This window comes from Glycine max, chromosome 15 (genome assembly GCF_000004515.6).
Source record: "Glycine max cultivar Williams 82 chromosome 15, Glycine_max_v4.0, whole genome shotgun sequence".
NCBI lineage: Eukaryota > Viridiplantae > Streptophyta > Magnoliopsida > Fabales > Fabaceae > Glycine > Glycine max.
Window position 1 is genome coordinate 9650769 of NC_038251.2, and position 24907 is coordinate 9675675.

A 24907-nucleotide genomic window follows, 5' to 3' on the forward strand; every position below is an offset into this window, starting at 1 on the left:
CTAACTTTTTTCAACTTCCAGCAAGAAAGAAAAAAACACTTTTGGGAATGTTATTCTATCTTATCCTTGATTATTTAATTAGCATAACATCAAATTACAAATGGCGGAACTCCTGGGCCTAGATGGGCCAATGGCATGGGCCAATATCCTAGCCTTAAAACACGTATAGCAAACGTATAATCTTAATTCTTAAGAGAGAAGAAAGAAAGTGACAAGGGAGAAGGAAGGAACGTGGGAAATATTACCAAGTAACCAGGTTAGTGTTTTTAGGATTAATCATATGTAAGTAAGATTTTTTATTTGATATTTAATTAATTTTTTTAGAAGATCGACTTATTTTGAAATAAAATGAAACAATAAGTTATAACTTTAAACTTTAATTAAAAAATTTAAGTTGTTGATTTTTATAATTATTAAATATTGATAATTTCAATAATTAATCTATAACATGTATTTAAAATTTTAAACTTATAATAAAAATAATCGTAGAATTAATTAATCGGAATATAGAAATCAGAAAGAGAAAGTGGGTATAGTATAAGGAAAACGTATTCCTTTGGCTCACCTCGCTTTGCTTGGCTTCGCTGGAACTGTTTATAATTTCATTTTGACTCTCTCTCTCTCTCTGATTGCTTCCTTTTCCCTTTTATTTTGCTCTCTTCTCTGCACAACAATTCCTTCTCATTCCAGATATTCCAACCATCGACCGATCTCAATTCTCAACCTTAACCTCTCAGAATGTCTTACGCTTATCTCTTCAAATACATCATCATCGGTGACACCGGTATTTTCAATCACTCTGATCTCGCTTTCAATTCCGATCCGACTTATTGCGTTTCTTCCTTTGGGGGTTTCCTAGCAATTCTTAAATCCATGGTTCGATGCATAAGATGATAGTTAACGAGATTTTATGTTGGTTCTCTTTTTTATGTCTCTGCTCTTATGAAAGGGGTTCCAATTCTATTATTCTATCGTGTGCTCACAGTTATGTTTTTTCTCAAAATATCATCATTATCTTCTAATGAGTTATGTATTGAAGAAAAAAAAATGATAATATTGTGAATACTTTTTATTCTGTGGTTGTGTTGGTACCTGCTTCTATACACTCGTCTGCTTCACATGATTTACTATAGTGGACTCTTCAATTGAACTGTCATTACAATGAAGGTTGTAAACCTCTCGAGTGAACTAGTTTCCTCTTACCACTGTACGGTTCTAGGTAGAGAAGTGTCAAACTCTTGTTTTTGGATAAACTCGCATAAATTCCCTGAATCAAGAAGCGAGTTTGAAATCCAATGATTTGAAGAAGTTAACTCCTTTTTGAAATGTTTTCACCTTAGGAACTCATGTTTTTATAAATAATGGTTTGGTAATTTATGTAGTTTAAATCTTATTTAGTACTAATGTACTATCACACCTTATTATTGTGGTTTGCTACTTTGCTTTATTAAAGAGTTTAAATGTTTGCTTACTGTTGTGTTAAGAGTATTATGTTATGCATTATTAATAGGTTTAAATATTAGTTTTTGTATAATAGGTAAACTCGTATGAGTCAACGAGTTTATGCGGACTCTTGAGTTTGACAACCTTGAATCTTGATTACAATTTTATTTTGGAATAGAGTTTTCTAATTTAATGTATACTTTGTTGTTGCTTACGTTTTGTTAACTAAAAATATGAAACATTAAATGTTAGTATGTTATAGTTTGTTTCTTCCTTTGTTTTATCATTGTGTTTTGTTTACCATGTATGTGTAGTTCATGTGCTGAGGACTGAGTCTAGCTCTTTTAATTTATTTATTTATTTTTGGTTTCTGCAGGAGTTGGGAAGTCTTGTCTTCTACTTCAATTCACGGACAAGCGCTTTCAGCCCGTCCATGACTTGACCATCGGTGTTGAATTTGGTGCCAGGATGATCACAATTGATAACAAGCCAATCAAGTTGCAAATTTGGGATACGGTTTGTTTAACCCTTTCACAGAGCTTGGCCATAAATCCAATTAGTTCAAATTTCGAAACTTCCGAAACATTTTTGCGATCAAATGTAGCCCAATTCACCTAGTAGGATAAGACTATTGTTGTTTCATTTGTTGGTGTCGGTAATTGTCTACACTCCATGGTGGTGTCAGCTTAGATTGATTATCCAGATTTTCCTGGTGGAATATATTCTTCATTAGTTGTTTGACTTATATAGTTTGTGTCTAAGGCACTGAGTTTCCTCGTAATATTGCAGGCTGGTCAAGAATCATTCAGATCTATTACAAGGTCTTATTATAGAGGGGCTGCAGGTGCACTGCTTGTTTATGATATAACCAGGTATCCTCTAATTTGCACTTCTAAATATATGTTTGAAATCCTAAAATAAAATAATTAGTTTCATTTATAAAGAAATTGCTTTCTTTTAGGAATCTAACGTCTTAAAAATAAACTGTATATGTAGCCCAACACTTCAGAGATGATATGGAAATCATTTTAATCAAAATGATTTCTTTTTATTTCTCTAAATAATCTTTTTAAACACAATTTAAGTGAATTTTAAACCTAGTCATATGAAGATATGATGTGCTCTTCTAACAGATATCCTTATATTGAACAAGTATATTGGTAGAAAACAGCATTTTCTGAGTTGTTGTTTGCTGAGGAGATACATGTTTTTGAGCTTATTCAATTTGATTGGGTAACTAAATATGTGTGACAATTTGGTGCATGCATGTTTATGTGGTTGTATATGAGGATTATGTGTTCTTTATCTTGAATAAGGCAATAAATGATGCTGACCTGTGTTTACCAATAGGAGGGAGACATTTAATCACTTGGCTAGCTGGTTGGAAGATGCAAGACAGCATGCAAATGCAAATATGACTATTATGCTGATTGGCAACAAGTGTGATCTTGCTCATAGAAGGGCCGTAAGCACGGAGGAAGGCGAGCAATTTGCAAAGGAGCATGGGTTGATCTTTATGGAGGCCTCTGCAAAAACTGCTCAGAATGTTGAAGAGGTCAAAAGTCACATCATATATATTCATATAACATCTTGAATTATCTTCATCTATCTCCTCATCCTCACTCCCACAAGAAAAGTCAGATTTCCAACATATCTAAGCTTATAGGTTAACTGCATGCTAGGTGACGCATCCACTAATCAGAAGCTACAAAGAGTTGCTTCTGTGTTTTTTTTTTCCTTTCAAATCTGATGTGAAAATAATATTGAGACCTGAGCTGGGGATGTGTATCCTAACACACCATAAATATCTTGGAAAATTATCTATATGGAAGTTTTCATATAGCCTATCCTCTTGCAGGCATTCATAAAAACAGCTGCAACCATATACAAAAAGATTCAAGATGGAGTTTTTGATGTATCAAATGAGGTTAGTTTCTTTCTTTTCAGCTTTTTGTCATTCTTTACCTCATCTGTTTTATCTCTTTTATGGAAATCTCACATTATTATATTGGAATACGGAGAATTAGTGGGATATTTAATTTCAGTATACCTCATGTTTTTACAATCTGGATGCATTCTGGGGATAATGATTCTAAAGTGAAAAACATTCTCCTGATTCAAAGAGCAAATACTTAACACTGGTAAATTTCGTGTGGTTTCAGTCTTATGGAATAAAAGTAGGATATGGTGGAATTCCTGGACCTTCTGGAGGTAGGGATGGCCCTTCTGCTTCGGCTGGAGGCTGCTGCAGTTGAAGAACCTATCCAAACCTATCTGCGTCAATGTAGTCCTTTATGTCTTCTCTTCTTTTATTTTGGGTTTGGATATGAAGATATATATGTTCTACTTCCATTCATAAAATCAGATAATTGTATAATGTTTTCTTTTTAATCTTGACTTTGTTTTGTTGACCTGAACTGATTATTTGTCTATATTTGTGTGCATAGTTAAATTGATTTGTTGCTTCATTCTTCTTATAGTGTGTTACTGTGTTAGTTAATTGATCTGTTGTTTCGTTCTTACACTGTGTTTTGTCCTGCTTCGCTAATGCACGTTGGTATTAATTTCCACGTCCAATAAGCAGTAGCTAGTATATATTGCTTCAAAAGATGTGTAAGGTGACATTGGATGAGAAACCAAACACGCATTTAGTTGTGTTGAATTTTTTAGTAGAATTGTTCTTTTGTTGAAATATAAGGTACAACCTTTTTACTCCCAACACTGGCTGCGTTTAGTCGTTTGTTAAAATTTGCATGAATTCTCAATTCTGGGGTGGAGTAATTTCTAATTTCTCCCGAGAAGATTAGTAAAGGATCTTTTGACTTAACCATCTGAAACAGGTTTGGTTTTTACCATTTAGTTATACTGCACTACAACTTAACCTTGCGACTGAGAAAGTCAAAGTGTCATTTAAGTCCAGTAAATGCTGAAATACGAAGCTGGTAAAACATTTTTGACACTTAATTACCCAAGACATGACGGATGAGCTATTCATAAGCTATTGGTAGAATTCGTTGCAGTTTTACAACAACCTAAATTTCAAAAGACACTTGTATTAAGTATGGTATTTTGCATGAGAAAAATATATTTGAGACTTAAAATTCTGAACATGAAAGGGTTTGATATACGTTGAAGGATAGTATAAAGTATAAACAAAACAATACAAATGTGCAATACAAGGGATTTGATAATCGATGCGCAAAACAAAATGCTTTAGAGGTGAAGTGGGGGGTTGGGTTATGAGCCTAATTATGCTTTTTGGTTGTTCTCTATTAGCGTTGAAGTTCAGCCAAATAGATGGATATTTTTAACTTTTTGGGGTATTGCGTGAGATAAGAAATTGTCTCTTGATTTATTTAGTAGAGTAATAAATATTTATAACTTTTTAATATCTCTCGCTTTTTTTATTATGTTATGTCTTAATTAATCATAGAATGAGTATTTTTGTGTAATTTAAATCTTTCCTGTTTTTAGCAAAATAAATACTGCTTAAAAGAGGAAAGGGACATTAAAGGATTACTAATCCACTTTTTAACGTGTTTCTATGTAAGACTTCTATTTTCGGGTTATCTTTGCAAGACTTTGTCTCTATTTTGTGGATGTTGCATGATGTTTATAGAATATGTACTTGTACACCATGCAAACAACTTGCTGAGGGTGTTAGGTAACTTCAGTTTTCGTTTAGTTGCTGAAATCAAACTCTACGTAAGGGACATATTCCCATAACTATACTAATGATGAGAGAGATTACACAAATTAAAACTAATTCTTTTTTAAATAATAAGAATACGCCTCATCAGCGTTAGAGACAATTTTGGAAAACAAAAAAAAAATTAAGAAAAAAATTTCATCCTACCAATTAAATTAAGAAAATGGATTCAGTGACTTTGAGAGCAAAAAGTTAATGTAACTTCCTTATTTGAATTCGGTGACTTTTGAGTGGGAAATTCACCATGACTTTTCCCGTTTATAGACTATTGAATTAATTTGATGGCCCGGATTTTGTGACTTGTTTTAAAAGATATTTTTAATTTAATTATTTTATTTTTTTATACTTTTAAACCATAAAACATACTACCAAGCACATAAATTAATTAGTACAACCTTATTTTGGTTTAACTAGTGCCTAGAGGTCTCAAGTATTGTCTAGATTGTAAGAAAATTTTAGACAATTATTAAACTGTCAAATATAAAATTTCATTGACAAATAAATTTTTGGCAATAAAGAACTGCCACAAATTTTTTGACCATTTCTTTTTATACTCATCACACATATTTTTCATTGAAGGCAATCTTCCCAAGCATATATGACTGTTATGAACAATAAAATTTTCTTTGACTGTTATGAACAATAAAATTTTCTTTTAAAACTATTGGTTAAACTGAAATAACTCTTTACTAATTAATCTACACACTGAATTGTATTTCTATGGCTTAAAAGTATAAAAAAATATATAAAAACTAAAAGAATAATTAATTAAAAATCTTTAAAACAAATGACAAATTTTGGACCACCAAATTAATCTAATGATCTAAAAAGAGAGGTAAAGTCACTATGATTTTCCCTCCATGAAGCTACCATATCTAAACCTGTAATTCTTCGTTATTTTTTCATTAAAATTGTTGGCTACTCATTTTTTTGTCTTAATCCTCTGGTTCATCAGGAAAAACACAATCTGATTAATCCGTAATTCGATCAGAAGATAAATAAAATATGTGCAAGAATTATTTTCGCTGATGATGATACTATTCGAACAATTCAACCTTAACTTTAACATATTAATTATTTGTGCTCAATCTCACTTGATTGAACGATTCATTTAAGTTGATGTCATTATATAAATCATTATTTAAGTTGCAAATTACTCATACAAAAATAAGAAAAAGTCTTTGTAAAAAAATGTCACCATAACTTCCTCTCCTCAAAAGTCACCGAATTTGTCCCTAAATTAACTAATTTATTTAATCTTAATTAATTAACTAATTAGATTTTATAAAGAAAAGAATCCCATAAAATATTATTTTTATAACTCGAATAAATAGATAACTACCGAACTAATACACAGTCACATTTTCTTTTAAAAAATATATGATGAAAGTTTCAATTGTTAGTTGGAATAAGAGAATTATCACTGTTGGAGGAAAGATATGTAGGATCATGGGACTGGGGAAGGGAAGCAACAGGATCTCCCAACTGCATCGCCATCATTCTCATATTCCCTCCGTTTGGGGTTTATATGTTTTATTTTTTTACCCATACAAATGATGCATCCATCAAATCCTGTGAGAAACAAATGTGGGTCATGATTGATAATGCCCTAGTGTAGAGCCGTCAATATTCCTTAGTTCATGAAACTTTATGACAAAGACAACGTATGATAATGCCTTAAGGGCAGGGAACTTGTGAAAGCGCCATGACAATGTTTGATCCATTAATTTGAACAACATGATGAGGTTGAGAGACCTTAGGTTGTAATGTTTTCTAATTTTTCTTTCCAATGCACATGCAAGAATTTCATAGGAGGGATAATTGTGGTGTGATCCATATTATTTCTCTATACTAAGAAAAGAATCGTATAAACAGCTTGCTCATTGTTCTATGTTCCTTGATGGCCCATTCATCAACTGCTTCTTTATTTTGAGGTTGATTAAAGGAATTTTCTGAAACTATCATGTAGTAATGGACTTCCTAAAACTATTTTTTTTCTCTCATAATACATTCTAATGAAATTACTAGCTTGTTTGACTGTTATACTGTGTGGAAAATTTATGGTGATTTTAAAGCTACTGTTATACTGTGTTGAAAATTTATGGTGAATGTCATTGCATATCCAAACATATTGTACATTGTTTTATAAAACTACTAGTCGGACAGAAAATATTCCATTGGAAGCATGTCTTAAATTCCAACTAAGAAGACAAAAAATTATCATTTTTCATTGGTTAATGTTTCTTCCTTTTATAACTTGATGCACATGGCTAAATGATCCTCCAATTTCTAGCTGCCTTATTGGCCTAATGAGCATGTAATAGTCTTGCAAATTCTAAAGAATTTAGTTAAAGAACATTTAAAATAACAGGATTAATATCAACACACGGGTCTACCACACATTTAAAATTAAAGGCAAAATAGTCATAATTTTTCTATTTAGAGTTTTGTCTTTTTTGACATGCAGTTTGCTAAAAGTTAAGGCATAGTGTTTAATTTATATGGTTACAATTGTAATATAATGTATCATAATGGGACATTCTTAGTCATCAGCCTTCTAAATTAAAATGATATACTATATAACTAAAGCACAAGGAGGAAAAAAAGATCCCTTGACACCAAATGCAACGGAAGCATTTATATTTTCTTATAAAATTAAATTATTTTACAGTAAAGGAATACGTTACCAAAAACAAAAGCAAATTAAGAAGTCTACATCTTTAATTATTCCTAAGGATTTTTTTATTTTAATCCTCTAATTCATGAGGTGAAAAGAGTCATATTAATCATATTAATTTCACCATATTAATTACTTATATCCAATCATTTAATTTTCATCAGGATTAAATATGCATAGTATATTAAGAAATGATACAATACAATAAAATAATTAATATAATTGTAAGATTTTTTATTTGGAAAAATTAAATTAAATATAAGAAAATTTATAACCATTCATGTGAATAATTCATATATACTATTCATATGTACTATTGAACCAATTAAATTAGACTCTTTACATAATTGTAATAAGATCTAACACAGTTATCAATCTTTTAAAAGAAAAAAAAACTCAGTTATCAAATTAAATTAAGTTCAAGTTTTATTTAAATGTGAACTAATATTAATAATGTGAACTTTAAAAATATTAGACATTCATTAAAAAAAAATATTAGAGGCACTGTCTACTCAAATAACGCCAAATTCCAAGTAAAAATTAATTATAGGCTTAATATTAGTAGTATATAATAAAATATAATTTATATATTCCTATAAATTTCCTTAATGTTTTATAAAAATATTAAATAAAAATAAATATATTTAATGTCTTAAAAACATAAAAAAAATCAAATACTTGCCATATAGCACAAGCAAGAAGATTACATAGTAGATGGATTTTATAGGATCTTTATATATAAAAAAAGTTAGATTTTTATAGGAGAATTTAAAATTATCCAAAAAATAAATAAATACAAATATATGAAAAAATAATTATTGTACTATTTCATTTATTGATTAATTGATTTTTTTTGCACAATATATAGTAAATTCTAGATAGAAAAAAAATTATTATTTAATTTCTCCCCCTATCATCACCATTTTGTACCATCTTTGTAGTGCTATGATGGTTGCCATTGCCATTGTTCCAAAATCCCCATCCTTTGGTCGTTGCAGCTATTTTTTAAATTGGATGATGCAAAAACGCAAATTGTTGATTAAACCACCTTCTTCTTCTCTTCACACGAATTCCCTCTAGCACTCGTCCAAGCAGAGGAAGAGAGAAGAGGAGACCAAGACAAGAAAAGATAGAAACATAGGAGAACAAAGAAACAGGTATGTGTTAAAACCACCATTTTTCTCTTTTCTTTTTTATTTATTTATTTATTTTTCTGGGAATACTAAGCTGGTACGAGGAAACACAGAACAAAGTCCCAAGTAGCAGTGAAGAGGAGGGAAGAAAAAGGTGGCACCATAATCAATCTCAGATCTCACAATCAGAACCTCCCCAGATCCCATCTGATTGTTTGTTCATTCACAATTTATATTTTTAGCCTTAATTTTTTGGTCAAACAAAGTTTATGGCTTCATCTGGGAATCCAAATCCACAGCTGCAGCAACCACAACAACAACAAAATTTTGATTTCAATAAGCTTTTCAAAGCACCAACAACATCATCACCATCAACATCAACATCACCCTCTATCCCTAACCCTTCAAATTTGAACTCTTCACCATCATTCCCTGCTCCTTCTCCTTCCACACCCCCTCCTTCTTCCTACCCTACCCCTTCTTCCTCTTACCCTCCACCAACTGGCACATACCCTTATCACCATCCTCACTTTCTCCCCTATCCAGCCCTTCACCACCACCAACAACAACACCAAGAACACCCTCTTATCCTTCACCATCTTCCCCAAATGCATGCCCCTCAAAGACCCCCTATTTTTCAACCGTCTCCCTCCTCACCACACCTTCCTTCATCCCCCAATCCCCCCACTGGTGCACGCCTCATGGCTTTGTTGGGCACCCAAAACCCTCCCTCCAATCAGGAACCATCGCTTGCGTATTCATCTCCCTCTGCCACAGTCCCATCACCTGTGGTTTCTGATTTCTCAGTGCCACCAAACCCTTCAGGGTTGCCCTCCACACAGCCCTCAGGCTCTCCTGTGAATCTGGCTAGTCCGCAGTCCACACCAACCAGGATGCTCAGCACCAAGATGCCGAAGGGGCGCCACTTGATCGGAGAGCATGCTGTGTATGACATTGATGTGAGGGTCCCTGGTGAGGTGCAGCCTCAGCTTGAAGTCACTCCAATCACCAAGTATGCCTCGGATCCCGGCCTCGTGCTCGGCCGCCAAATCGCGGTGAATAAGTCTTACATATGCTATGGACTCAAACTCGGGGCCATCCGGGTCCTTAATATCAATACTGCATTGAGATATCTGCTTCGAGGCCATACTCAGGTGTGTTGTGTCGCAGTTGCATATGACCTGATTATGAATGCGATGTTAATTGTATCTGTAATGATTGAAGTGTAGTATTTATGGTGTTTGTTTAGTCAAATGTGGCTTCTTGGTGCTAGTAGTTGATGCATTGGCTCTCTGATTGAGGGCTGCTCACCCTTTTCATGTTTGGCATTTTCCATTAACATTGTATCAGCTTGATGTGTTTAAGTGCCCTTGTGCCTTAGACAAATTGGCAGGGGTAGTATGAACTTATGTTTTGGATGATGAAAATATATTCTTTTTACACTAATCTCTGCTTGCATACACACTACCTTGTTGTCTGTTGCCACTGGGCAAAAAAGAGCAAGAGATTATGTTTTTTCCTTAAATCTGTTGGGAGTTTGCGCCTAATTGTATGCCATGTGTTGCATTCTCTTGATTTAACTTTATCATGCTGAATTTAGATAGTGTAGTGCGAGAAAGGCTATATATCGTATAAACACACGATTGCATGAGCTTTTCTTGATGTCTGAGAAAGATTGCTTTGGAGTTGTGTTTGACTTTGTCTTTTCCATTAATTGGTTAGGATTATGTACTTATTGATATTTAAAGCAATATATGTAACCTACGGCCCCTTTTCTTTAACCACCATATGGGTACTCTTGGTAACTGTTCTCTCAGGTTGATCATATTCTTATAATTGCAACTTTCTACATGCAATTCACGCTCTATCTCTTAAAAGTTATAGTGGATTCGCTGTTGTTACATGCATTTGAGATGCTGTTTTTACCTTTTATTCAATTTCCTATCTGTACCCGTCTCCAATTTGTCCATATCTCCCTTTTATGTAGAGAGTAACAGACATGGCTTTCTTCGCTGAGGATCTTCACCTGTTGGCTAGGTAAATATCCCTTTCCTGTTTCTTGTTTGTCATTTTTTTCAGTATTATGTTTATTGATTATTTTCCCCTTGAATATGATCGTGTTCACAGTGCTAGCACGGATGGGAGAATATTTATATGGAAAATCAAGGAGGGCCCTGATGAGGACGACAAGCCTCAAATTACTGGAAAAGTTATCCTAGCACTTCAAATATTAGGAGAGAGTGAGTCAGTTCATCCACGAGTATGCTGGCATCCCCACAAACAAGTAACAGCGACTTTATAATTCTGGTCTTAAGTTTATTATCTTCCAATTGATGTTAGCTCCTTTAAAGTTTTAGCTTATCAGTTGGAATTTACTTACAGGAGATTTTAATGGTTGCTATTGGAAACCGTATTCTCAAAATTGACAGCATGAGAGCTGGAAAAGGTGAAACATTTTCTGCAGAGGAGCCTCTCAAATGTTCCATTGATAAGTTGATTGACGGGGTGCAACTTGTTGGTAAGCATGATGGCAATGTCACCGAGTTGTCAATGTGCCAATGGATGAAGAGTCGATTAGCTTCAGCATCAGCTGACGGCACGGTCTGCATTTGATTATCTCTCCTTGCCTTCCTTCATTGCTTCCTTTACTTTTTCATCCAATTTTGCACTAGTAGAATCTGGAAAAGATTATAAAGTCTCAAATTCCCTTGCTTTAAATAGGGTGGGGGAGGGATGCTGAATGAATCTGTCATTATATTACATCTTTGAGTTGTCAATATTAAAGAAAGATTCATAATTATTCTTCTATTTTGTACTTCTAAATATCTTTTTTTGTCAACAGGTGAAGATATGGGAAGAACGTAAGGCAACACCACTTGCTGTTATAAGACCACATGATGGTAAACCTGTTAATTCTGTGACGTTCTTGACTGCGCCTCACCGCCCTGAGCACATTGTTCTTATCACAGCGGTATATGCTCCTAGTCTTTCCCTTTATTTATGCTTCAATTGGGGGTGCTTTTGGACTGTTTTGTTATGCAGCTTGACCATTTCTCATATCTGCTTGAAGTGGTGTATAGGTTCTCCTCACATCTTTCTAAACTAATTTCCTTTACCACAGGGGCCACTAAATCAGGAAGTGAAGATATGGGTTTCTGATAATGAGGAAGGCTGGCTATTGCCTAGTGATTCTGAGTCATGGAATTGTATTCAGACTCTGGATATAAGAAGTTCGTCTGAAGCCAACCCTGAAGATGCATTCTTTAATCAAGTTGTAGCATTGTCCCGTGCTGGTCTGTATCTGCTTGCAAATGCCAAGAAAAATACAATATATGCTGTTCACATAGAGTATGGATCCAATCCAACTGCTACCCGCATGGATTACATTGCTGAGTTCACAGTCACAATGCCTATATTAAGTCTTACTGGAACTAGTGATAGTTTACCAGATGGTGAGCATATAGTACAGATATATTGTGTCCAAACACAAGCTATTCAACAGTATGGACTCAATTTGTCACAATGTTTGCCTCCACCCCTGGACAATGTTGAGCATGAGAAAACAGAATCCAATTTATCTCGTGCTTTTGATGCTTTGGATGGATCTATGGAAACTGGAAATATGCCACAAGTTCTTTCTGGCAGTTCTGAAAGTGCTCCTGTCGTGAGCGCTGCTATGAATTTGCCTTCATCAGATATTTCTGGGTTACCTGAAGCTTCTATATCTTCAGATTCAGAGACCAAGTCAAATGATTTACCTCCTCGTAATGGTTTTGAACATATCCACACTGCTCCACCTCCACTTCCTCAGAGTCCAAGATTGTCCCAGAAGTTATCTGGTTTACAAAATTCATCAAATAATTTAGAGACTAGTTCAACAAGTGCTGATCACAGCAGTGAACAGACAAATCTTGATTCTTCAGCTGAACGGAGAGTAGAATCTGAAAAAGATATGGCAGATGTACCTGGATCAGGTGACAATTTGCGAAAGGATGATAAAGTTGTTAATAATGATGTTTCTGTGGTTTCTAATACCTCTACAACATATAAGCACCCAACCCATTTGGTAACTCCATCTGAGATATTCTCTAATGCTTCTTTATCTTCTGATACTTCCCATACTTCTCAAGGTATGAACGTTCAAGATGTGGCTGCCCATAGAGATGCAGAAAACTCTGAAGTAGATGTTAAAGTTGTTGGGGAGAGAGGTTCTATTCTAGAAAATACTGAGTATGAAAGAGACAGAGACTTGCACACGAATGTTGCTGAGAAGAAAGAGAAGTTATTCTATTCTCAGGCCTCCGATCTGGGTATTCAGATGGCTAGAGAGACCTATAACATAGAGGGAGCTCGTCAAGCTGATAATATTAAGACCATCGATGCACCTGATCAAAGTGGTAACTCTGTTGAGGAAGAAGTTCAAGACACAAGAAAGGATTTACCTGCAAACATCAGTGAATCAGAAACTGTGGCTGCTGCTGTGCAATCTCCTGCACCTTCTGCAAAAGGTAAAAGACAAAAAGGAAAAAATTCTCACGTGTCTGGTGCATCTTCCACTTCTCCCAGTCCTTTTAACTCAACAGATTCATCAAATGATCAAGGTGGCAATTCAGGAGGGTCATCCATGGAGCCTGCTTTACCACAGTTATCTGCTATGCAGGAGATGATGAGCCAGGTTATTAATTTGTATTTGAACTATATTTTAATTTTTGCTGGCTTCACTTATCATGGTGCATGCTTTGCCTATACTTGCAATATTGCCCATGATTTTGGCAGTTCTGTTCTTTCTGACAAAGTTGTTGTCATGTTAGTAGAGCATAGTTAATTGTTTTCTAGATTAATAGTCTCCTCCTATTATAACCTTGTAGTCAAAATGGATTTTTAATTTTTTATTAACTATCTTTATCATGATCAAATTCGGGACAGAAGATTTTTTCTGTCAAACTTTGTGGAAGTTTCTGTAGACATATAGTTTAGATACATGTGTAGCATCTTTTTGGGGGACAAAGACAGTTGTGGCATATGCAGCCTGAAAATGGATTAATCTAATATACATGTCCTGTAGAAGCCTGATTGATTGTGCCCATTTCTTTCTTATGTATCTCACTTGGATTTATTCCATTCCAGTTATTCTGAAAGACTGATTAGCAATACATTCACTATCAGCTCCATGGTTTTATGATTATGTGATACAATATAATAGTAGCATGAAGTTGCTTTTATTTTTGAACTGCCGGGTCTTGTAAGGATGCCACTCTCCCTTGCACCCATCCTAAAATAACACTTATAGAAACTGTCTTTTCTAGGAAGGGATTTTTTCATGTCTTTAATATGATCTTTTCTAGGAAGCTATTTTTAGATTTTTTTATTTTCTTTTTTGTTTCTTATTCTCTTTCGTTTACCATTTTACAGTTATTAAGCATGCATAAAGAAATGCAAAAGCAGATGAATGCAATGGTTTCTGCCCCAGTTACTAAGGAAGGCAAAAGATTGGAAGGATCCTTGGGTCGAAACATGGAGAAAGTTGTCAAGGCTCACACTGATGCTTTGTGGGCTCGATTGCAAGAAGAAAATGCAAAGCAAGAGAAGTTAGAGCGAGACCGTACACAGCAAATAACAAATTTGATCTCCAATTATGTAAACAAGGATATGGTATCTATATTGGAGAAAATCATTAAGAAGGAAATATCTTCGATTGGAACAACCATTACTCGTTCAATTAGTCAAGTTATAGAGAAAACAATATCATCAGCTATTACAGAATCATTCCAGGTTTGTATTTGTTGAAATCCTTTATCAACTATATATATGGTTAAAGTAGAACTTACAAAGACTTGGACAATTCTCACCTCATGAGTTAACTTTTGGGGTTGAGTTAAATTCTAGATGGTACTACAGCTTATCATAGAAATGATATTGGGCCGCCTTCAACCATTCAAAAATCCCCTTGACACCGCAGCACTCCCAGTGCAATAAAAAAAATCCACCTGGCCATGCAAATTTTCCAGTGCAATGACTGCAATCTACTTGGTCACGCAACTTTACTAGTGCAATATTAAAAATAAAAAAAACACTACGATCTCTTTGCTCTAGATGTCCAATTCTAGGCATGAGGGGTGTGTTTTGAGATCCCAAATTAACTATAGATATGACTAAAGTAGAGCTTATAAAGACTTCGGCTATCCTCACCTTTCGAGCTGACTTTTGGTGTTGAGTTAGGCCTTAAAAGTGCTACTGCTTTAATAGTTAATGTGTTTGTGGTTAGGTTAGCTTAGTTCTTTTTTTGTTTTTTTGTCAATTTACAACTTTTCAGAGTCTACTTTGTAAAATAGTTGGATGCCATGCCATATGGTAAACTGAAATGTTATCAGAAATCTTTGTGTGCCAATTATAGTTCATATATTATTCAACCTTCCACCCTTCCCTCCTATATGGTGAATTGCTACTTCAATTTTGTCCTCACTGCTAAAGTGCCAATTTCTGCTTGCCTTGAATATGTTTGACTGAGGTTATGTCATGAATTCTGTAGAAGGGGGTGGGAGACAAGGCATTGAATCAGCTAGAAAAATCAGTTAGTTCAAAACTTGAAGCTACAGTGGCTAGGCAGATACAGGCACAATTTCAAACCTCTGGCAAGCAAGCTCTTCAGGTAAGCAGCTTGTGGTCAACATCAATATCTTTTAAAGTTTTTTTTTGCATTCTCTTCTTTTCTTTTTTTTGATCATGTTGAGTTTGAGTATGAACTTTTGTCTGCCTTTGCTTCCTTGGTTTTATCATCTGTTGTGTGTGCTGTTGGAAACTGTTTATATTTTAGGAATTACTCCCTTCGGTCCTTTTTATACGAACCAAATTAGATGTTTGGCTTGGTCCTTTTTATAAGAACTAATCTAGAATGTCTTCTACATTAATTATTTTTTGAAGAAAATACCCTTAATTATGAATCATTTTTTTAGTTGAATAAATAATAACTAGAATGCATTAATATCTTAGGCTCTTTGGGAGTCTAACTTTGTCTTGTATGAAGAGCATCTTGGGATCCTTTGATTATTCACATGCATAGCCAATAAAAATTAAGGCAATAAATATATTAATGATGACAGAGATTAAAAGAATCAAATTTAATAAAAATATTTGAAAAAAGTATAAAGTATGTCTCATTAATTTTAGGGATAATTTTGGAAAAACATATAAATTGAGGACAAATTTACTTCGATTAACTAAATTAACTAATTTCCTTAATCCTGGTAAGTTAGTTACTTGGGTCTTATAAAAAAGACTGAAAGGAGTGATGTCTAATATAGTGGAATAGAATTCATGTCTAAGATAACTCCCCAAAATACTAATAGCTACTATAGATGAATCTGAAGATTCTATATATAGATCAAATTGGACTTCAAACCCTTTCTGAATCAGCAATATCTTATTTCACATGGTAGTACAATTCAAATTAACTTCATATTTTGGGTTTATTTTAATGTTTGCTCTCGAAGCAGTCTGGAATTTTCTTTCCTTGTAGGTGGGTTCAGTTAATCATTTCTTATGGTTTTGTTTGTACTTTGTAGGAAGCACTCAAGACTAGTGTGGAAGCTTCAGTCGTTCCCGCATTTGAGATGTCTTGCAAGGCTATGTTTGAGCAAATTGATGTTGCATTTCAAAATGGACTTGGGAAGCACACAACTGCTATTCAACAGCAGTTCGATTCTACTCATTCTCCACTAGCCATGACTTTGAGGGTATGTGTAGGATGCTTATTTTGAAAGCAGCTAATATGACTTTTACCTTTAATGTTGTTTTTCCTGCCATCAGAGGTTTTTTTTGCCTTACTTATGGACTCTATTTTTTATGTTTACTTGGTTAGCAAAGATATTGTTACACCTTGGTTTTATGTTATGTGGCACTAGTCAGATGCAATCTAAATAGTTTTTGTGATATATGGTTGAATAATGTGTTCCTTTTGAGAAGTGTATAGTTCATTTCTATTTATTTTGTTTTCTTAAAGGTAATTTGTCATAGATGACCTATCATGATAGTTCTTTTAAAAAACCAAAAACAGATAATTTTAGAAACTGCAAGTTTTTTTCATTTCTCAGTTGCCATAACAACTTACAAGGCAAAACGTCCAGTTATTTTGTTATCTACATATACATATCTACAAGATGTTTGAATCTTGTCTCATTATTGGGAACAAGAAGCTAATTTATTATGAATGGAGAGTCTTGATTCAAGACTCTGTCATATGCTGGGACATCCTCATTACCATGTGCCAAATATATTAGTGGCCTTTCCTCTCTTTATGCCTTGAATGTCTGATTTGTCATGTTTGAAAACTCAATATGTAGTGATGTGATTTCACAGGATACAATTAATTCAGCATCATCAATCACCCAAACTTTGAGTGGACAATTGGCTGATGGCCAACGTAAACTGTTAGCAATTGCAACTAACTCCAAAGTAGCTGCAGATCCCTTTGTAGCACAAATCAACAATGGCTTGCATGAGATGGTATGTTTGTTTGTTATTTCCTTTTATCTTCCTATTTTGATGAGTGTGCTTGATATTTTATACTGCGAGATGACTTACACTTTGACAGACTGAGGATCCTACCAAAGAATTATCAAGGTTGATAAGTGAGGGCAAATTTGAGGAAGCATTTACGGGAGCCCTTCATAGAAGTGACGTTTCGATAGTTTCTTGGTTATGTTCTCAGGTATGATAATCTTTCATCTGTTGACTTGAGTTGCTACTCAGAATTACATTCTGTTTGAAATGTTGCTTAGAAAGAACTGGTCAAAATGAAACGAAGCAAAAGGGGATTTTTTTTTTTCTTTATATTTCTTCTGAATTCAACTGTAGGTAATTGGGTAACTTGCTTCTGTATTTTCCAAGCAAATATTCAGTGATTCTGAGGAAACGTCATTAACCTTCAGATTTTGAATTTTTCTGAGTTTTTTCAAGGGTAAAATTGTAAATTTCTGAGGGTCCTCCATGAAAATGATAAGCAGAGTTTAAATGTGAAATTGATTTGCAGTTCCTATAACAAACCTTAGCATAATGGAAATTTTGCTGCCTTGTGTACAAATCTTGAAAATAGCTCCTTCACTTGGGGGGGGGGGGGGGGGGGGGAGCTCCACACAAATCTACTTTTCTCATGCCACATTAGGTGGGAGCCTCGTGCATTGGACCACCCCATTTTTTATTTCTAGTTTAAGGTGGAAATTGCATCTCATAAACCCATTCCAGTCTCTCCAATTATCCCAAAAGAAAATCTATTCAGACATTTTTTTGTAGTTTGCATGATTATATCTGATAAAGTCAATGACAATGTATAATGTATAATTTCACACCTCTTCATAACCAGGTTGATTTAACTGGTATTTTGGCAATGGTGCCACTGCCATTAAGCCAAGGAGTGCTTCTGTCTCTTCTACAACAGTTGTCCTGTGACATCAATACAGAGACACCCAAAAAATTGGCATGGATGACAGACGTGGCTGCTGCTATAAACCCAGCAGATCCAAGGATTGCAGCACATGTGCAGCGAATATTAGATCAAGTGTCCCGAACACTGGGCCATTATCGGACTTTACCAACTACCTCCCCTTCTGAAGCGAGCACAATCCGCCTTCTCATGCATGTCATAAACTCGGTGTTGTTGAGCTGTAAATGACATTGTTGTATTTTTATCATGTGCAGAAAGTGTTGAGTATCAACTTTGGTTTGTATAGATATTTAGATAGTTTGGAGGGGATGAAGTGAACTACTGTATGTAGTTGTTTTGGTACAACTGATTTGTGTGAAATAGTTTCACTTTTTTTGTATGCTTAATTATTTACATTTTCCCATGTCCCCCTCCTCCATAGGTGTCTTTACTCTTTATAGAGATTTTATTGCCTTCACCCTGATGGACAAGGAAAAGTGTGACATCCTCATGCAAAGAAGTCAACATTGCAATGACAGTTATTTCCAAGCTGCCTTTGGAGTGTAAACAAACTCCAGGGTAGGTAGCAGCTGAGGCTGGGAGTGGCTGTAGCAAGCACTGACTGGTCATTGCATCCTGCTACAGCAGGCTTGGCCTTGTAAAAGATTTTGTGATTCTTAATAGTTAAAGAACATGAGAGTGGGCTTCAGAGGCTTTATTGTTTTCCTAGGATATTTTATGAGGGTTGATTCAGGTGGCAGTTTCCAGTAGAGTTGGTTAAGAATGTCTGCAAAGCAGTTACTGATGTTTTGGATTTCCCCCAGTTATGTAAACTTTATACTTAATATAGCCACAGTAGCAAATTGAGTTGGACTTGAGACCTCCCTCCTAAATTTCATTTAGTTTTGGATTGCAGGGTTGTACTCAACATTTCAGATTCTTGCCAGAGCCCCAGCCTATATGCACAACCTACTCTAGAGTTAGAGATTCCCTTCACCAAGTGAAAAAAAAAAAATTAAAAAAAAAACAAAATTGAATGTCTAACTCTAGGCCTTAAGTTTATTTGGCACTTGGGAGTGCTTCTAGAAGCACAAGTGTCAGAAATATTTTTTTTATTAAAGGTTATTTGTGGTCATTTATAATAGCATTTTGTTGGTGTTGTACTGAATCAAAGACAGGTGAAAAGTTTAAATGTGCTTTACTTGCTCATGCTAGCACTATAAATATTTCTAACATCTTATAACGTGTTTTGTTTCATTTTTGGATGTGATATTCAGAAACCAATAGTTAAAACGTTTACATCCTAAACATGATTTTAATTTCTAACAAGTTTCCAAATACTCTCAGTTTGGGAGTATAAGATGGTGCGGTGGTTGGAGGAAGGGCATAAGGCATAAGGGTTAAAGTGAAAGGAGGTTTTGGGTTCAAATAACATAACATATTAATAACTAGGATTTGTCGATAAATTATTTTGGGTTTTTAAATATGTGAATTCTGTTATTTTAAAGATTTCTTACATTTTTTCTCCAATAGTAAATTTTATTTTGAGATCTTAAATTATTTTTCCATCTTCTAATATTTATTTATTTATAAATTATTTTAAAATAACAAAAAACACATAATTATATATTTTTAATTTTAAAAAATTATAATGGAAATACAAAATTTATTAATACTTAAAATATTTATTTATCAATATAATTTAAATTTATGATAATACACAAAATTGATTTGAAAAAAAATGACCAGCTATGGTGATGGTAAAAAAACATGGGCAAAAAGTTACCATGCACCATAGATAATTTTTTTTTTGAAAGCAGTGTGGATCTTGATGGTTCTTATAGAAGAATCAAATTTACACGTGAAAATCTGACCGACAACTTAAATAATAAATCTAAGATTTCTTTCCAGGAACCACACATAAGCAAACACCAATCTCTAGGAAGAAAGAAAATTTCAAAAAGATAAAAACAAAATGTTTTAATTAAAGTGAGTAGGATAAAGATTTTATTATATTGTTATTTATTTATACATTATCATATAAGAAGGTTATTAATTATTAATTTTATGATAATTATTTTAAAAGTGATATTTTATATGATTGATAATTAGTTAATAATGTAATTTTCTTTTCCAGAAGTATTTAATGAAAATTAAACTCTACAAAAACTCAGGTAGCCCGCCAAATGATGTATTCCAGTCATTTTGCATGCATGAAAATGATGAAATCACCATAAAACCATAAAAGTAGAAACAGTTTTTTTTTGTTGTTGTTGGTGTTGCAAGTTGCAACACAATACCATCACCCCTGATTAGCCGTGGAGAAGTAACAAAAGCTATAATAAAGATGCACCTCTTTCTTTTTATTTATTCATTGCCTTGATTTTCTTTGTGGTCTTTCCTTTTCCAAAATTAGCAACACCAAAAGGGGAGCTAACTCCTATCTCACATCACATTGCTGGTGTTATAGTTTGGACCTACCGCAAGTGAAGGGGTGGAACAAATGTACATGCACGTGTGCGGCTGGTTAATATTGTGTGTGCTGTGTTTTGAGTTGGAAGATACGGTTTTACTTTTACCTTAAAAAAAAGCATAGCGTGTGTGCAAAGCTCACTATTTCTAAATCATTTTTTTCTTTACATTACCTTAACCTTACCACCACCAACATTGAAACATAGATATACGTTCCTAAGCCCCTACATACCTGTCCCTTGGCCTCAAGACTCAGGTATCCAGCTCTACCATTTCTTAGCATAATAAATCATCGTGAAAATTGTATCAATCGTTTCTTGAACATTTTTGTTTTTTCAACATGAATTAGAAAAAGGTTTTGTTGTTCCTTTTTGTAGTAACTTTTGTTTTTTTACACATGCATATGTGTCCAGTTATGTTTTTCCTTTGTTTATTTCAATTTTGATCTTAGTAGTATAACCTTTGGATGTGTTTTTAACGATTTGTGTTTAATAAAACTGTCAATGGGGTATTGGACATGTATACGAGTTGATAATGTTTTTAGTGAATATTCCATTGACAGAAAAGGTATCAAGGGTGCTCATAAATGGAACGGAGGAAGAATAAGAGAGCAAGAGAAGATGATGGAGTTGAGATTGAGTCTTCTTTTGAGAATTATAACAACAATATTGCAAAGAAGGAGAAGAATGAAGTGGAGGAGAAAGACTGTTCCAAGGCATGGGATTACTCCCATTTGACAATGGGAGTGTTTGATTTCCCTTGGATGAAGGATGGTGTCATATCCAAATCATATGAATGCTTGGATTTTGAAGACGATTCCTGGTCATCTCTAGAACGCCAAGAGACTTTATTCAAAGCTTCAGGTATTGATTTCTCTGAGGAGTATGGCTTGTGTGAAACTCCAGAGGCATCAATGGCTCATATTCAAGAAGCCAAGTTGGTTGAGGATATGTGGAAGCCATTTGAGAGTAATGGGTTGGAGCTGGAGGCGGAAGATGGAGATTGTATTTGGAGCTTTCTGCTCAATAAGCCTCTTTGACAGAATTTGGATTCTTGTATCCATAATTCAAAAAGATTTTGTAATTATATCGCCCAAGAATTGAAATAAACTTATGGTAGAGCTATGACAGTTGTTGTATGAGGTCTACTCAATGATGCTAGATGAAACCACATAATGGATTTGATGTCACGTTTGAATTCGCGCTTTGATGATTTGAGAAGATATCAGTAAACCGCAAAGCCAAGAGAGCAATTGGGAAACAAAATTGGGTATTATTCTTTCATGTTAATGGTTCAGAGCTACAATCTTCATCACATATGGATTTGTCAACTTCAGGTTAAGGGTCTATAAGTCTATTGATTAATTCTAGTCCCGGACCAATTTTGTCACTTTTTTTCTTTGGTTGTCCAAATAAAATTACATGGACTTGTATGCTGATCAATTAGAAAATGTAGTACACAAATATGAGACTTGAATTTATGCAGCATTCAGTGTTGACATGCATTTAATATTTATTCTATGCAGGACATGTATACCTTATATGTGGAATTCATGATATTTTCCCAGTTGTAAGGGAAAAACTTCATTCCATTTCACCCAACAGATCCTAATATAAAACATTAAATTTTGAACCTAGAATCCCAAAGTGATGTATGTAATGCACAACCAGCATATGGCAAGGTCCACGAAAATTGAAATCCAATTCTGTTCACTACTGTCCAAATTAAGCATTAGAGAGAATGAAACTTCATATGCAGTTCAGACAAATGGGAATTTGTGAATATAATGTAGATTAGAGGTTGTCTAACATTTATAGGAATCCTGGAAAGCAATTTTTGCCTCTCTTTAATTATATCTTTTGATTGCTTTGGAGTATGCTATTCAATTGGATTTTTCACTCATTCATATAGTAAAATGATCAGAACCATTGATGAAGATCGAATGACTCATTTTATCTCAATAAACTATACTTAAAGCACACATTTGAGATTTGAACCATTCAATTTTCATCCAACGGCTCTGATTCACTGACCGAATGAAAAATTCAACTATGCTCACATGCATATCCACACAATTTGCTTTGTTTCTTAACAGCATTTTCCATTAAATTTTAGTGGTGGACATAACTGTGTTGCTTTGATGACTATTGCTGTATAAAGGCATCATATGTTACCTATCAAAATGATTGAGTGGGGCTTGCTGTAGTTGAGAGTGATTCAATTCTATTTATATCTGCGAACATTGATCCTTCTGAAAACTTTTTTCCTTGTTAGTGGAAAACGAAAATCATTAATGTGTGGATATGCTCTTTGTTTTCTGTCCACACTCCACAAACAACAATAATAATGATGAACCCCAAAATACAAAGCATTCTCTGTGGATCCTATTAGTATTACATTTAACTATTAATAGTTGACTAGCTGTGTTGTACACAGTTATTTCCTCCGGTAGTTTATACATGAAATAAATAATTAATTCACCAACACCAATAAAAATAGTCAAGTTAGTTAATTTAATTAATAATATCATAAATCTAAATTTTATTTCAAAAACATCAATACAAAATACCATAAAATATCATAGTTGTGAATCTTGGTCTAGTCATTGACCCGGTCGAGGTAGTGAGTCAATGGATTAGTGGTCTAACCGATGAGTCAGTAATTAGTCTGGTTTGATTCAGTATATATTAAAAATCTAAAATTATATATGTATTTATTATATATAAGTATATAATTAATATTATCTGTGTAAGAAAAGTTCATCTTTTTTGTAAAACTGACCAAGTCAGACCGGTCTAACTATGATTTGATGACCTAACCGATTGAATTTGACTGAGTCACCCTGAGTCAATTGCGTGACTGATCCAATAATGAGATTGGTCTAGTTAGGTCATCGGATCCTGGTTGGACCGGTCCAACAGGCCGAGCCGAATCGGTTTCACAATTATGCAAAATACTGATAATATTTTAATGACACTACACATGATTTAAGGGATGACGTTTTCTCCCCAATAGATGTGTTTGTATTGTTAATAGGTGAATAAATGAGTCCACATACATGGAAAATGAATGGACATCTTTCACAATAAATTAAGGATATAAAAGACAAATAATACATCTTAAAGTAAATTCATGTTTCTTATAATTAGGACCAAAATAATAGACTCACTTATTTCTTATAAAGACCACACGAGAGAGTATTAACTAGTTAACCTTTGGTTTGAATTAATGGTTTTTTATTCAATTACAATTTATAATAAATAATTATTTTAACATATAAATTATATTATAATTAAAAATTATACTAAAAGTATTTTAAATATATAAATTATATTTTTAATTTATAATAAATAATTTAAATTGTGATATAAAGTTAGTTTTGATTATTAATAATTTCTTCAATGAAATTTAATTTAGAAATAGAGATAATACATGATAAATTAAAACAAAAGGAAGATTAAGAAGATAAAATGAGTGTAATCTTGAAAAATATTTTTTGATTGATAGTGATGGTAATGTGTGAAATGTACATTTAAAGGAAAGAAGATATCCTACATAATAGAGTGAGAAGATGAAAGTTTCATTAATCACTTATTCTAGTTTATAATAAAGAAATAAATTATTTGAGATTAGTCTTGTTTTTATATTATTATTAAGGGGAGAAGAGAAACATGAGTAAAGATAAAGAATCAGCACGATATATGGTGGTTTCAAACAATACTCTAACACAATTCTTTTTATTTAATGAAAGCTAAAGATCGTCACTTGAAGAGAAAATATTGCATAAAATAATATAATATGCTATCTTCTATTGTGATGATGTTACCATGGAGATTTCAATCTTACAAAATTATTTAAAATTTTGCTAGTAGACGGTAGTTGGACAAATCTCAAATGGCAACAAAAGAGAAGTCAGTAGAATTTTTTTAATGTAAAACAAAAAAAATGGTTAGCGAAGTTACTTCTAGCTGCTACCACGTTAGTAAGAACAATGCAAATAGATAGATAAACTGGGGTTGTTGAAAGATAATGATTAAAAAAAAAAAGTAAAACCA

General features: G+C 33.6%; 3 protein-coding genes across 3 annotated transcripts; all 3 read left to right on the forward strand.

Moving 5' to 3' along the window:
- Window positions 1-542: 542 nt before the first annotated feature.
- LOC100784816 (ras-related protein RABB1c) lies at window positions 543-3911 on the forward strand. The gene is made up of 6 exons (XM_003546164.4): window positions 543-784; window positions 1820-1959; window positions 2233-2315; window positions 2794-2998; window positions 3302-3370; window positions 3606-3911. Exons 1-6 carry the CDS (start codon window positions 739-741, stop codon window positions 3696-3698), a joined length of 636 nt encoding a protein of 211 aa, XP_003546212.1. The 5' UTR covers window positions 543-738; the 3' UTR covers window positions 3699-3911.
- A 4844-nt stretch (window positions 3912-8755) lies between these two features.
- On the forward strand, window positions 8756-19258 carry LOC100777151 (enhancer of mRNA-decapping protein 4). Its single transcript, XM_003547255.5, has 13 exons — window positions 8756-8986; window positions 9076-10116; window positions 10950-10999; window positions 11090-11246; window positions 11345-11563; window positions 11805-11933; window positions 12084-13637; window positions 14375-14734; window positions 15492-15611; window positions 16525-16695; window positions 17318-17464; window positions 17553-17669; window positions 18321-19258. Exons 2-13 carry the CDS (start codon window positions 9232-9234, stop codon window positions 18627-18629), a joined length of 4218 nt encoding a protein of 1405 aa, XP_003547303.1. The 5' UTR covers window positions 8756-8986; window positions 9076-9231; the 3' UTR covers window positions 18630-19258.
- Window positions 19259-20530: 1272 nt separating this feature from the next.
- On the forward strand, window positions 20531-22148 carry LOC102668673 (uncharacterized). Its single transcript, XM_006597565.4, has 2 exons — window positions 20531-21108; window positions 21415-22148. Exon 2 carries the CDS (start codon window positions 21439-21441, stop codon window positions 21889-21891), a length of 453 nt encoding a protein of 150 aa, XP_006597628.1. The 5' UTR covers window positions 20531-21108; window positions 21415-21438; the 3' UTR covers window positions 21892-22148.
- Window positions 22149-24907: the final 2759 nt, after the last annotated feature.